The sequence below is a fragment of the Sus scrofa genome, chromosome 4, assembly GCF_054392235.1.
Source record: "Sus scrofa isolate SSC_HxYL_T2T_F1_AM1 chromosome 4, Sscrofa_HxYL_maternal_Yorkshire_Landrace_v2.0, whole genome shotgun sequence".
NCBI lineage: Eukaryota > Metazoa > Chordata > Mammalia > Artiodactyla > Suidae > Sus > Sus scrofa.
The window spans coordinates 91,545,221-91,560,616 of NC_139386.1; the positions used below are offsets into that span (position 1 = coordinate 91,545,221).

General features: G+C 37.0%; 1 protein-coding gene and 1 long non-coding RNA gene across 5 annotated transcripts in view; one reads left to right on the top strand and one right to left on the bottom strand.

Moving 5' to 3' along the window:
• Nucleotides 1-11,365, bottom strand: part of NUF2 (NUF2 component of NDC80 kinetochore complex) — a 31,249-nt gene extending 19,884 nt beyond the window's left edge. For 2 of the 4 annotated variants that reach the window (XR_014843117.1, XM_005655379.4), the window contains exons 1-5: nt 11,246-11,365; nt 7,583-7,725; nt 6,343-6,417; nt 5,070-5,146; nt 4,513-4,574 (exon numbers count right to left, since the gene is read on the bottom strand). Coding sequence is in view for 3 of the 4 variants with exons in the window: in XM_005655379.4 (XP_005655436.2) it covers nt 4,513-4,574; nt 5,070-5,146; nt 6,343-6,417; nt 7,583-7,705 (337 nt within the window). In the remaining variant the exon portion in view is untranslated. The other 2 variants (XM_085021235.1, XM_005655380.4) reach the window with 2 other exon arrangements.
• A 166-nt stretch (nt 11,366-11,531) lies between these two features.
• The window catches only part of LOC100518120 (uncharacterized), a 52,454-nt gene continuing 48,589 nt past the window's right edge, over nt 11,532-15,396 (top strand). The window contains exon 1 of the long non-coding RNA XR_001303421.3: nt 11,532-11,702. This is a non-coding gene — a long non-coding RNA (uncharacterized LOC100518120). The remainder of the gene's footprint in view (nt 11,703-15,396) is intronic.

The window sequence follows — 15,396 nt, forward strand, 5'->3', positions numbered from 1 at the left end:
TCCAAGGAAGTGATTAAATCTAAATGTGTGTGTGTGTGTGTGTTTGGCAGAGGTGAGTTGGGTAGAGGAGCCAAAGAGAAAATCCCCAAAAGGCAAACTACAATTATACTGCTGAAAATTTTTGATAAAGCGAAAGTCTTATGAAAAACAGCCAGACATGAGAAGAACCAAGAAAGAATAACTCCAGGCTGAGTAAGAAAGTGATCTGGATCATTAACTTACACGTAGAAACAGTTAACGATGCCTTGGACTCACATAACATAGAGGACTGGAGCTGAGATCCCTACAAGATGTGGGACTCCAGAAAGGCTACATCCTTAGTAAAAAGGTAGATTAAGGAAGGAAAAATTTCTCATAACAGTGCAGAGAAATGACAAAGTTAAAGTGTCTTAGTCTTGTCTTCAGTGAGGAAATAATCTCCTCTGAGAATTCTAAACCTTGGGCCCACTGCCAAACGGGTTTTTAGTTAAAATTATACTATATATGTGATCCAAGAACTATAAAAATTAGGAATTAATGTTACAAGTGGTCTTTAGCCAATGATAATCCTGGACTAAGTTCCAAAAGCAAAAGATACCTCAGCAGGGATGTGGTCTCAACCCCTAAAGCCAAAGAAGCAAAAGACTACCCTGCTGAAGATGAGCTTAAATTTACAATTCAAAATGCATGTTTGCACATGCACACACACACACATACTAAATCATCTATAGCCAGTTTGCGGGATGGAGCCAAAGGGAAATTTATTGCACTAAACATCTAAGAAAGGTCTAAAATTGATTGTCTCAGCTTCTATCTTTAAAAAACTAGGAGAAAAAAAATAAAGAGCAAACTCAAAACAAGCAGGAAAAAAGAATGACTAGCAATGAGTGCAAAAACCAATAAAATTGAAAACAAATAAAATACATAAAAATCAGTGAAACAAAAAGCTAGTTCTTTCAAAAGATAACAAAGTTGATAAACCTCTAGCAATACTGATGAGGGAAAAATCAAAATGTGAAGAAACAAATTACTAATGTCAAAATGAGAGAGGGGGCATAACCACTAACCTCAAAGACTATTAACATGTTACAGGAAAATCATGAGCAACTTTATGCTAATACTTATGCCCATTTAAACGAAATGGATAAACTCACTGAGAAAGGTAACCTACAAAAGTTGACTTGGGAGCTCTGGCAATAAACAACCAGCATATCCCTTTATTTATCTAAAAAATTGAATTATTAATTAAAACCTTCTGACAGAGAAAAGTCCAGTCCCAGATGGAGTCACTGGCGAATTCTACCAAACATTTAAGGAAGAAATAATACAAATTTCACAAAACTATTACTGGAAATGAAAGAGAGAATCTTTCTAAACTTATCCTAAGAGTCTAGCAATATACGGATATTCAAATCTCTCACAGCAGTGACATTATAAAAAAAATACAGACTGTCATATAATTGGAATGATACTGAAAATAGCCTCTGCAGATCGACTTCTTACATTTAGCGATATGCATTTAAGATCCCTGCATGTTTTTTCATTGCTTGATAGGCTCACTTCTTTACAGCACTGAGTAATAGTCCCCTGGCTTGATGTACTAGTTTATTTATTCATTCACCTACTGAAGGGCATCTTGGTTGCTTCTAAATTTTGTCAATTATGAATAAAACTGCAACAAAGATCTGCGTGCAGGTTTTGTGTGGACATAAGCTTTCAACACATTTGGGTAAATACTAAGGAGCATGACTATTGAATCATACAGTAAGAATACATTTAGTTTTGTATAAAACTGACAACTATCTTCCAAAGTGGCTGTACCATGTTGCATTCCCAACAGCAATGAATGAAAGTTCCTGTTGTTCCACATCCTCATCAGCAATTGGTATTGTCAGTGTTTCAGCAACATGGATGGACCTAGAAATTATCATACTAAATGAAGTAAGTCACACAAAGACAAATATCATAAGAGATCACTAATACGTGGAATATAATTCTTAAAATGATACAAAAGAATTTATTCACAAGACAGAAACACTCAAAAGATTTTGAATCCAAACTATGGTTACCAAAGGGGAAACACTTTGGAGGGATAACCATTTGGAGGGATAAATTGGGAGGTTTGGACTGACATGTACACACTACTATATATAAAATACATAAGAAAAATTTTGCCATTCTAACAAATGTGAAGTATTAGTTCAATCACTTTTGACAAAAAGTTCCATCAATGGAGAATGGATAATTTTTTCAATGAGTGGTGCTAGAATAATTTGATAACCATATGCATAAAGGAAAAGAAATGAACTTTGACCTTTACCTCGCATGATAATCAAAAATCCAAAGACTGTTATATTGGGAATGGATGTGCAATGGGACCCTACTGTATAGCTCAAGGAAATGTGTGTGACTGGGTCACTTTGCTATACAATAGAACTCAATGAAGTATTGTAAATTACCTATACTTTTAAAAAAACAATAAAAACTAAAAGCACAACATGCTTAGAGCAAAAGAGGAGTAAATCTTAGCATCCTTAAGGCAAAGATTTCTTGATAGAACAAAAAAAGTTTTATGAATAATAAAAGAAAAATATCAATCCATTAGAATCTTCAAAACTGAAATATATTTTGTGCTTGAAGATATTATGAAATTGAAAAGGCAAGTAATAGACTAAGAAAATATTTGCACACATCTGATAAACCTCTTGTTTCCAAAATATCTGAAGAAGCCTTCCCACTCAATAAGACAAAAAATTCAATTTTTTTAAAGTAGACAAATGATTCAAATAGCCACTTCACCGAAGATAAATGGATAGCAAATATGCATATGAAAATATGCTTACTGTTATCTAATCATCAGGGAAATGTAAAATAAACCATGAGATACAATTAGCCTCTAGTATGTCAAATAAAAACTTACAATATCGGGGTTCCCTTGTGATATAGCAGGTTAAGAATCTGGCATTATTACTGCAGCCGCTGGGGTGGCTGCTGTGGCACAGGTTTGATCCCTGGCTAGGGAACTTCTACATGCCGTGGGCTTGGCCATTAAAAAACAAACAAAAAAACCTTACAATATCAAGTCTAGGGAGGATGTGGAACAAATGAAACCACCACACATTGCTAGTAGTACTGGAAGCGCTTTATGATACAGCCACTTTGAAAAACTGTTTGGCTGTTTCTTAAAAAGTTAAGCATATACTTACTGTAATATATGAACCAGCATTTCTACTTCTGGCATTTATCCAGAGACGTGAAAGCATGTGTGCATACAAAGAATTGTACACTAATGTTCACAGCAAATTTACTCATAATAGCCAAAAATGGAAACAATTCAAATGTCTGTCAACTGGACAATGAATAAACTTATTCTGTAAGTGTATATTGTGGTATACACTTATAGAATACTACTCCAATCTAAAAGAAACAAAGTCCTAATAAATGCAGTAACATGGACAAATCTCAAAAGCATTATCCTAAGTTAAAGAAGCCAGATGCAAAAGACTATAGACTGCACAATTTCATCTACATGAAGTCCTGGAAAGTCAAAGAGTTATAGTGATAGAAGGCAAAGCAATGGTTGTAGGTAAAAGAAGGTGATCAAAGGAAACTGACTACAAAGGGATATGAGGAAACGTTGGGAATGTTATGATTATGACAGTGGTTATATAACTACATACATTTGTTCACACATTTAAAATTGTAAACTTCTAAAATTGGTGAACTTTTATTTTGTATAAATTATGTGTCAATAAACAAAAACCAAAGTAGGAAATACAAAAAAGGATAAAAAATAATTTTTTTTGTCTTTTTAGGGCTGCACCCGCAGCATATGGAGGTTCCCAGGCTAGGGGTCGAATCAGAGCTGTGGCTGCTGGCCTACACCAGGCCACAGCAACACCAGATCCAAGCTGCATCTGTGACCTACACCACAACCCACCGCAATGCTGATCCTTAACCCGCTGAGCAAGGCCAGGGATTGAACCTGCATCCTCATGGTTACTGGACACATTTGTTTCCACTAGCCACAATGGGAACTCCAAAAAATAAATTTTTAAATAGCACACCAAATATCTTGCAACATAAAATAAACATGTATAAATATCAAAGAGTCAAATGAATTAAGGGACACAAAGTTATGAGAATTTTATATTTAAATCTAATATCATGACTATTATCAGTGATAAAAGATGTTTTCTTCATAGTAAAAAGTAATTATTACATTTGATATGATTGGTATAATGAACCCACTATGCAGCATCATAGGTTGCATATTATTTGTATTCGTATTCTCAAATTTACAGCATATTTTTCAAATATAAGGAATTAAAAAACTAATCAGAAAAAAGGCTTTCTTATGGTTTTACAAAGGAAAAATTTCCAATAATAGGATATTTAAAAAACTCGTCCTTGACAATCAAATACACTTTATGAATCTAATTTCCTTAAAGTCTTTTTTTAAAAAATATATTGATAGGAAGGTAAAATGTTACTGATGCTAAATATCAAAAATTGTTTTAAATTCTCACTTACTTGGATAGAGAATATCAGCAATCTCAAAGTCATTCACCCGACAGATGGGCAGAAACGAGTCCCTTGAAGATAAAGTGAAGCAAGAAATATTGAAAAGTGTATTGTGAATTACACAGAAAGCCAGAGGGCATAAACATCTAATTTTCAAAAATATTTCAGGATATATTTCTCAGTGTCAAAGGAGTAAGTCAGAAGTCTACTACAATACATAATCCCATAGCACTGAGATCTACTTTTTCTGAGTATTCATGAATACCAAGGTATAGTTATAGATTCTAATAAGCAAACACTCTTGGGGATATGAAGACTCTTTAAGAATGCAAAACCCTCCACAATTTTAGACTCACAATATCTTAATACATCAATTGAAAGAACTGAAGATGCCACAGGTGGAAACAGTTATATTTGCTGAAAGTGTACAATATATTGAATATTTATGGGATGGAGTGAAGAGAAAAACTGTAGAAATTCCTCCCCAAAGAAAATTGTATCATTAAGAAAGCTTAATGCAATGTAAGTATGAATGTGTACTAAGAAAACAATGATTCTTTACTCACAGATGAATAAATAAATTGCTGACTGGTAAGAAGCCTTCCATTATATGTGGATATGTAACTTCAGAGTTCACTGGCATCTAAATGTAAATCGCAAAACCGAAGTTACACATTGATTAGACAAAAAGAGAAAAATCTTAAATCTTAGGAAATCTTAGCCACAGATTAAGATCAAAATATATTAACTTATTATCATTAATTAAAAACAAACAATACAGATCCTAGCACAAAACCAGAGTTGTTATTAATAATATAGGAGGCTCACAATGAGTGCTCAAAAAAACTTTTTTTTTTTGTTTTGTCTTTTTGTCCTTTTAGGGCTGCACCTGAGGCATATGAAGATTCCCAGGGTAGGGGTCGAATCAGAGCTGTAGCTGCCAGCCTACATTAGAGCCACAGCAATGCCAGATCCGAGCCGCATCTGCAACCTACACCACAGCTCATAGCAACATCGGATCCTTAACCTATTGAGCGAGGCCAGGAATCGAACCTGCAACCTCATGGTTCCTAGTTGGATTCGTTTCCACTGCACCATGACAGGAACTCCAAAAAAAAATTTTAAATGAATGAAAAAATAAAGGGGTAATGGTTAGTTAGCACTTACTAAATATCAAGTACTATGCTAAGCATTTGAAATATATATTCTCTTAATTTTTATAACAGTAGGAAAGAATACTACCCCTATTTCATAGACAAAGAAACTAAGCCCTAGCAAGGTTTCACAGTAAATAAGTGGCAAACTCTTTGATTTTTTTAAACAATATATAAAGCGAGGTTCTACGGATATAACATTTTTGTGCATCTCCAGATGATGCCCTGATGTTTAACAACAGCAAAAAAAGATGAAAGAAAATCATCTTCTTACAAAAAATACCTAATTTGCTGAAAGCTCAATTGCCTTATTTCAACTGTTTTCAATTTTAGCACATATCTCCAACTCTAATTTGGGAGTCCTTCCTGAGAAAAGAACAGTATCTGTGAAGCTTTTGCTGTTGCTTATTATAGTCTCTGAAGACAAACCTGCAAATCTATGAATAACTGCAATAGTATCAATAATCTGTGTCATTTAGGTCTCTTACTATAGTTTTCATCTTACTAAAGCTATCAGCATAAACCATTATTACACCTAAGATTCTCTTTAAGTGACACTGATTTTATATAAGCCTTTTATTTTGTTGAAAATAAAGTCAAGAACTTCTTATCCTGAAAACCAATACTCAATACGAGCAGGAGAAATGCAACAAAAGAACATAATTTTGCCTCATCTTAAACCCACCATGTAAAAATGCTCCAGTCGAATTCCATATACGATTTGTAAAGCTCTCATGTAGATCATGTGCAAGACTTCAGGCTACAACAGAAAAATAGCTTTAAATACTTGCTGCATCACATCACCATTACTGTCCAATACTATAGTCAATGGATGCAAAGAAGAGTGACAAAATTACTCCATTTCTCTTGAAATATTTAATTTTTCCAAATTTCAAAAAACATGATTATTAGTTTGTTCATGTAATAAGTGGTCAACAACATCAGTTATTTAAGCTTATATAAAGAATGATAATAAGTATATTCAATACTAATCCAGGCAATCTCTCCACATTAGGAAACGGAAGATGGATTGGTCTATCAAAACAAGTGTCAGGTACATGGCAAAAATAATGGCTCAATGAAGGTATTTTTTTTTTTAAAGATCATTGGAAATCTTGTTTGGTGCCTCAGATGTTAAGGTTTAAGATGCCTTAGTTATTAAAGTTTAAGTGAATACTATGATCTAGGAAGTATAAATTTAATAGGATAGTATGGGTTTAACTTTTATCTTCTAAACCATTGGTTCCCAATTGCAGACTTATAGCACCTGTTCTGATTCATATACAAACAAGTTCATTTATTCTGAGATTATTCCTTCCATTTTAAAGAATTAAAGAGGCATCAAGATCAAAAAGTTTAAGTTCTACATCATTAAACCTGGGTTTATTATTTTATTGCTTCAAGATGAACATAGGAAATTGGACGGAGACTTTGAGGTTTTCTGTGACACATAAATAGTTCATTTTTGCATTTAATAACTAAAGATATAAAGAACAATGTCTGTCAAAACAAGTCAATTCCCCCTTGGGGCATAATGGAAGAAAATTAATCTGTAAGCTTCCAAAGAAGATTGTTTATAAGCACTTTTTTTGTGATTGGAAACCACCTGGAATAAGCTCCTGCAATACTCTCAGACCACTGCTTCAATAATAAAAAGTTTAATATACTTTACCATGTCTAAGCTTTATTTTTTTTAAGAAAATGACCATATTAAAGATTTGAATTCCTAATGGGAATGCAGAAGTTGCCCCACATAGAAATAATGTTATTTTAAAATTACACTAGGTGAGAGGTCTTTCTCTGGATTAAAATGACTAGCTTGTATCAAACAGTAAGATACATGCCCTTCTCCACACACTACAGACCTAGCAGTTTAATTTCCTTTCAAATAACATCAACCACATGCAAACATTACCACATTTTACCTTGGGATTTGGAGAAAGATCATTCTTGGAGAGGTTTTTACCATCAGCTCCTGTTAAGATTTTGTTTCGAATATGAACCACAATCTCAGCTACATTATATCTGGGAAAAGATAAAGTTTCCATCTTGGGAGTCTCCTGCTAGTCTAAAGAAATTAAAAAAACAAGATCAGAAACATGGCACAACCAGCAATTCTCATTATCTGGAAGCTGATAAATAGAAAATTAGCAAGCCAAGGTTGAACTATATTCATAGCAGTGCTAGCTATCATCAAATCATCAAACATCCTAGTAAGTAACATTAAAAATATGTACAGACATACACACACACACATATCCTAATATAACTTTTATTCTAAAGCAATACAATCATTTTCTAGTTTTCCTAATGTTGTTTTTCTTTCATACGGGAAAGAGGACTTAGGTCCAGACAGATAAGAAACTATGTTTTTCTTTTTTAAACTGGTAAGATAGTAAGATCTATCCTGAAAATTAATCCTTGAAACACTACCAAGATATATAGGCAACACTAATTTTTTTTTTTTTTTTTTTTGTCTTTTTGCCATTTCTTGGGCCGCTCCTGCAGCACATGGAGGTTCCCAGGCTAGGGGTTGAATCGGAGCTGTAGCCACCAGCCTACGCCACAGCCACAACAACGCGGGATGAGAGCCGCATCTGCAACCCACATCACAGCTCACGGCAACGGCCAGATCCTTAAGCCACTGAGCAAGGCCAGGGATCAAACCCACAACCTCATGGTTCCTAGTCGGATTCGTTAATCACTGAGCCAAGATGGGAACTCCTAGGCAACACTATAGAACTATTATAGAAACAATAGGAAAATAGGGTAGATAAAAAAAACTATACTCTGATGTGATGTTTTATTCAATGTACACACAGTGGCATGACTAATGAAGTTTAAGATGTGAATAGGAAGAGAGAGAGGAAAAAAAGAGTAAGAGTACAGTAGCTGTAGTGGGACTTCCAATCACCAGAGTGAGAATTTAGGGAAAAAAAAAAGAAACAACAAAAGCCACCTCCCCTATGTCCTCAGATAGTGAGGTATTCCCAACTGGTCCCCCTGGAGCAGTAATTCTCACAATTTTGTAGACATTTTTGGTTGTCAGGAGTAAAGTGGGGCTGCTACTGGAATCTAGTGGGTAGAAGGCCCAGCGTTCTGCTAAACATCCTGCAATGCATAGGCCAGCCACTCAAGAGCAAAGAACTATTCAGTTCAAAATGCCAATAATGCTGAGGTTAGGAAATCCTGCCCTAGAGCCTAGCACTGAACTCTTGTTATACGACTTGCCACAGTGTACTGTGATGATGTTTCTGGCATTACATGGTGGGCTCTCAGTAAGCTAAGAAAACTTTCATTTTCTTCACATCTCTAGCTGTGCCTAACAGAATAGCAATCATAGTAGTAGCAGAAGCAGCAGCAATAGAAGCAACTGTCTCTTAGCTAACAATACTTGGTTAATTACCTATGAATCCCCTATTCTCTAGAGAATCAGCTGTTCCCAGAGATCCAATGTGAAGATATTCAATTTTGCAAACAAACTGAAATGACCCACAATTCTGGAAATCTATTTCTTTAGGCTCCGAGTGTTTCTTAGAATGTCAGGGTTAGAAAGCAGCTTTGGCACCCTGCTTAACCTCTGACAAATATAGGATACCATTCTAAAATATGATTAACAAACAGCTTCCCAGTTCTGCTTGAACACTTGAAAACAGCATTTGCTGTCTCAAGGCAAAAGTTTTTTCCACCTTAGTATAGCTCTAATAATCAGATAACTCTTTCTCATACTAGATAGAATTTTCTGTTTATTGTAAGTGTTACCTACTGGTCTTATTTCTAGTCACAGCAAAAATGTAAAATATACTAATCTGTTTACATGATTCCACTTTCAAAAATGTGAAGGAAGCTATCATCTCTGCTTAGCCTTCTCTTGTCTAAGGTAAGCATAATTTAAGAATAACCACTCCTTTTATGACTTTGTTTCAGAAATTTTACCATTCTACTCATTTTCCTCCAGAACTAGTCTGTTAATGTCTTCTTAAAATGTAATGCTCAGATTGAACACAATACTCTGAATATAGTCTGTTCAGGGAAAAATATCAGTACAGCTGGCAACAGTCACTGTTGATCAAGTGCTATTGACAAACATATATGATGGAGTGAAAACTCCCAGAACTTCTTCAGCATAGCTCACTGATGTCAAGCCAAGACTTCTCCATATTCTTCTTACATAACTGATTACTTGAATCCTAAGCAAGGACTTGCATTTCCTATTATTGAATTCATAATTCCAAGTTTTCCTTCTATAGCCACAATCTTTTTGAACCCAGATTCTGACACCTCATATATTATATGTCCTTTTCAGCATAAATATGCGTATCTACATTTTCATCTAGGTGAGAGATTTAAAAATCAATGATAAAAAGCCTTGCCCAAAGAAAGGCGGCAGAAAGTTAATTTTCCAAAACATACTATATCTGGATCAGAGATGATCACATTAAAGAGGTGTAAAATATCTTCAAAATTATTATTGCACATCCCTCTCTTCTAAAATCTTCACACCCTCTCAGATTAATCCATATAGAATACCACTGCATCATGTAACATCTTTACAAAAATAATTACTCGCCCTATTCGCCACATCAAATTCACATGTTTCTGCTTGGTTTCTAAAACCTTCCACAATTTAATAACCTAATGAATTTTCTGTTCCAAGTTAGTCTCCTCCAGGACGTTTCCCAAACTTCCAATGTTTCCTCTTGGAACCACCTTTCATATCCAATTTCTAGCTTCTTTTGACAGGTTGAATCAAGGGAAGTTCCAATCCATTCTTGGGGGAGGGAGAAAAAAAAAAAAAACACAGGAGAAGAGAGGGGGAAAATGGAGGAGAGAGGCACTTTGGTTAGATAAAGATATATAAATGACCTAATAAATGTAAAGTGATCCTCAGGCCGCCTGCCAAGTAACAGGCATTTTACATTCGTTACCCCTCAGTTTCTCATTTATTTGCAACACCGAAGTCCTGTGCACAGTAGGTTTTGAATGAATACCAGTTAAATTTCAAACACATTGTTTTGCTAAAATAAATTAGATCGTGGAAATCAAAATCCCAGGAAGCAGAGAATAAACAAAAACAATGACTCCTAACTTCAATAAGGTAAAGTTTCCTGAACTCATTCAGGAAGAATAATCATGCTATACATGCATGGCATATGTACACTGCTCTCTTCCTCTAACTTTCGGATGAAGTATATTTTTGCCTTTTGATTCCTGATTTTGACTTTGGTTAAGCGACGTTTGAGCAACGGAGGTTTGCAGAAAGTTGACCAACATCTGCAACCCCATCACCTTTTAAAGAAATGGGTTTAAAACATATAAATGCAAGCTTCAACTGACCAGCTTCAGTTCAAGTTTCTTCTCCGTAGTTTATGCTGTATCAGACAACACCCATCCGTTTGGTAGGAAATGAGCTAGTTTGGGGGACTAAAATCCAAAAAAATGACCTGTCTTCTCTAGCCTCCCCCGCCCGCGCCGCGCCCAACGAAAACACTGCCAGGCCCCGCGTTCTGACTCCGGCCGGTGGCTCCAGAGCGAGAGGGCGCACTTAGTCTCCCTTTCTCCTCCCGCGCGTGTCTGTTAGCGCTCACCTGCCGCACCAGCCGCCCACAGGAAGACGGCGAGTCCGTGGAGCAGTTACAAGCGAAGCCAAAAATCTGCAAACATCAACCGTTGTTACTTTTCAAACATGCCGCCTCTTCCTGTAAGTCCCTCCCCGTTCCGCCCCGCCCACTTCCTGCTCTCTAGCCGCGCCGGGTGCCGGTTGGGCTCAATAGACTCAAGGCGGCTGGGGCTGGAACTGCGAGAGGACGCCGGGTTCCACCCGGAACTATTTTTCGCGGAGTTGGTGCCTAGTCGGACCTCGAGTTCGTAAGCAGTGGGAGCGCAGTGGTTTGGAGGAGTCCGAGGTTGCTATGGAGTCCCCGAAACTTTTGAAAACTGTCGGGGTTCCAGGCGAAGAGCAAGAGCGAATGGAGGATTTCTGGAGACGTGTGCTAAGCTTAAGGTGACAAGGGAAAGAGGACGTGGGGCTTTCAATGGAGCAGGGTAAGTCATAGAGTCTCAGAGTAATAATGATATCGATATTTTTTGATCATTAATTATGAGGCTCCAGGTTTTGTGTTGGATGCTTATAGGTATTATCTAATTTAGGCTTCATTAGAAAGGGAAAAGGAGGAGTTCCCGTTGCGGCTCAGCTGGTTAAAAACCCGCTAGTATACATGAGGATGCGGGTTCGAGCCCTGGCCTCACGCAGTGTCTTAAAGTATCTGGCATTTACTCGCGCTGTAGTGTGTAGGTCGCAGATGCGGCTAGAATCTGGCGGATCTGGCGTTGCTGTGGTTGGCCTGCAGCAGTTCCGATTAGACCCCTGAGAATTTACATATGCCGCAGGTGCGGCCCTAAAAAAAATGAGAGGGGAAAAAAAAAAAAAGGGAAAGGGGTGCTCCCTGGTGGTTCAGCTGGTTAAGGATCTGGCGTTGTCACTGTTGCGGCACAGGTTTGATCCCTGGCCGGGGATCTTACGCATGTGCGGGTGAGGAAAAAAAAAAATTAATAAGGAAAAGTGGTTAGTAGATACTGTCATCAAATGAGTGATTAAATCAAGATTATGCACTTGGCCCAAAGCTGTACGCAGTAGTTCATAAGTAGCATAATCAGGATTTGAACACAGATCATTTGATTGTGTTTGTAAGTACAACTTCAAGAGATGAGAGCAACCTAGCAGTGCACTTGGTTAGGTTAGTTCACTTTCACAGGCTTAGAAGTGATTCGTTTCCACTTGTACAGTAAGTGACACTGTCTAGGGTAGAACCCAAATCTCCTGGTGCTTCTCCCTCCCTTCATTCATCCCTCCACAGGAGCCAGGGACTCCTGGTGTTTCCCAACACTGAACTATTAGCCAAACTTGGATGTCTCTGAGTTGGATTCTTCAGATAATAATGCTCGAATGAGAGGGAGTTCATACATGATCACAAATAAGGGTCTTGCAGCAACTACTGGCCTAGTTGTCAGAGGGAAAAGCCATTTGGTTTTCTTATGGCTTGGGACACTAGAGGCCATAATAAGACTTGTGTCTGACCACAGGCTATGGTAATATCTAGAGACAGTGATGTATTGGATGGGAAGTCTGAATTGCCTCAAGTGAAAAATAATGCTGGAAAGATTGCATTGGAAGTAGATGCAAATTCTGGTACTTTGATTTGGAGGGTGAAGGCTATACCTGTTAATATGGAAATGCATACCAATTTGAAAAAAAATACATTGCATATTCAGTAGTTTAGGGGTTTTTCCTTTCTATAAAAGTGAGCTAGGAAATAGATTTTTTTTAAATAGTGAGAGTCAGTGAAGAAAGGAGAGAAAAAAGCCTTTCTCATTGGCACTTACCAAATCAAACTGATTATTTGTGCATGCACATACTCCACAGGCCACATCTTTTCAGAGGCAGGGAAAAGGGCAATAGATAGCATAGTGGCTGAGAGCTCAGCTCTTAAGTCAGAAAGAACTAGGTTTAAATATCTCATCACACTGCTTACTATCTGTATGGACTCAGGTAAGTTGTTTAACCTAACTAAAATGGTTTCTGCATCCTTAAAATAGTGATAATATCTGGCTTATAGAGTGTCATGAAGATTAAATGGATTCATTCATGTAAAATGTCCAGCAGAATTGTAAACACTTGATAAATATTCCCTGTTGTTTTGACTATTATGATTTATACATTGTCCTAGTAATATATCTTTCAAATGATAATTACCCAACAAATGTCTGAACCATTGTTAGGAGTCCAGACAAGAAAAGAGGGACCTGTATATAAACCAAGAATGGAATAGACCATGTGGAGAGAGAAAAGTGAGGTAAAAGAAGAGCAGGATGATGGTATCTACAATAAAATAATTGCTTATTTGGGGGATAATTTTACTATAGATATGGCAAGTTGATAGTTATATTAGAATTAAAATTAAGAAAAAAACTAATGGTATTTACACAGACTGTCTCAATTACAAGAGTAGATCTGATTTTTCAAAATTCAGTTGTCTGTTACTGGTCATTGTGAAGTGGAGGGCAGAACATCAAAAATCCAGAAATCTCAGCCTAGACTTTCTAGAGTTTTGTCATCATCCATAAAGACATTAACTACAGCAGAAAATTAGATTCCACTGTTTATGGCTGTAGCATCTTTTCCCATTTGTATCTGTATGCCCTTATATGCTCTATATCTGTGCTTATATTTCATTTTCTCTGTCAACCCTCCTTCCATCCTTTCCCAGCCTAACCTGCATGGTTTATCAACATCCAAACTCCTTATGTCCGTTGCCTCTGACCCAGATGCCTGTCAAAACCTTAACCCTCAATCTGTCCCATAAATCCCCAGCTGGATGCCCCAGAGAAAACAACACAAATTGACATTGTATTATTACTCTTGCTCAACAGCTTCAGCTCACCGCAGTTCTTGACAATCCTTTATCATTTGTCAGTTCCCTGTCTTAAAACCTTCAGTGATTTCTCATAACTACCTCCTTCCTCAGCTTCAACTTCTCTTTTTAAGCACTTGATACACATTCACATGGGTCTGCTTGTTTATGCTAATTCCTTTTCTAATTTTTATTCCATGTTCCTTTTCTAGATTGCACTTTAGATCCTGGATGACAGACCTGTAAGGACTGAGCAGACCTTTCACTGACAAGATGGGATTCTCAGTGAGAGCATGGCATCCTGAAACTAGGATTTTGTCTTTAATTCAGGTGGTGTTCCTATGAGAGCTAATGCTGTTAGTTAAACTTTTTTAAAAAAAATCTCTTTTTTTAAGTGACAGGATTTCCAAATTGTTGTTTCTGCTTAGTTTTAGTGGGTTTGTAAGGATGAAAGTTTTATTCCCTTGGTCTAGTGTGGCAGTAATAGATGAAATATGAGAACTGGATCCTACACTGTCCTTGCTTGCCATCAAGTGCCCTCTCGTTTAAATATAGAGATTTCCTAGGGGCCGCGGATATCTCCAACAACCTTCTTCCCAGTTAATTGAGAAAATGCAAGCCATCATGCAACATAGACCTTACCTTCCTGGCTACCCATTTCCCTTACCACCACATTTATCTGTCTCATCTCAGAAGATAAAAAGTGCCTCCTTCACCTGTGCTATTGATCAGCACCTCTTTCTAGACTTCTCCGCTGCATTTAACACCATTAATCAGACTCTTACTGACCTAACTTCCTTTGTTTCCTCCTGTTTCTTCTGCCTAACTCATGCTTCTTAGGGGACTCTTTCTCTGCCTGCTTTTAAAATAGTATAGGTTTCAACCTTGGGTTTTTTGGTTGGTTTTTTTGTTGTGTGAATCTTTCCCTTCAGAGCACCATCCACTCATTGTTTTAATCTGCTTTCTCAAAGATCCTAAAACTACTATCCCTGACTTCTTCCTTGAGATTCAGATTTTTATTTCTTTGCCTACTAGATAGATCCTTTTGGGCGGGCTCATGAGCCATTCAAATTCTAATTTGTCCCTTCCTTTCACTTCTGCTACTGATCTATCTCACTGCTGCCTCCAACCTTACCATCCTTACCTCTATCCCACAGTTTTTCTTCTGAGTAGCTGCCAGGATGATCAGTATTAAATGTAAATCTGATCATTTCATCAATCCCCTTAAATTTCTATATCCCTCTCTCCCTGTCACCTCCAAGATACAGTCCAATTCCGTAGCCTGCATACCAGGACCTCCCTGATCTTGCCACTGTTTATGCTTCTAC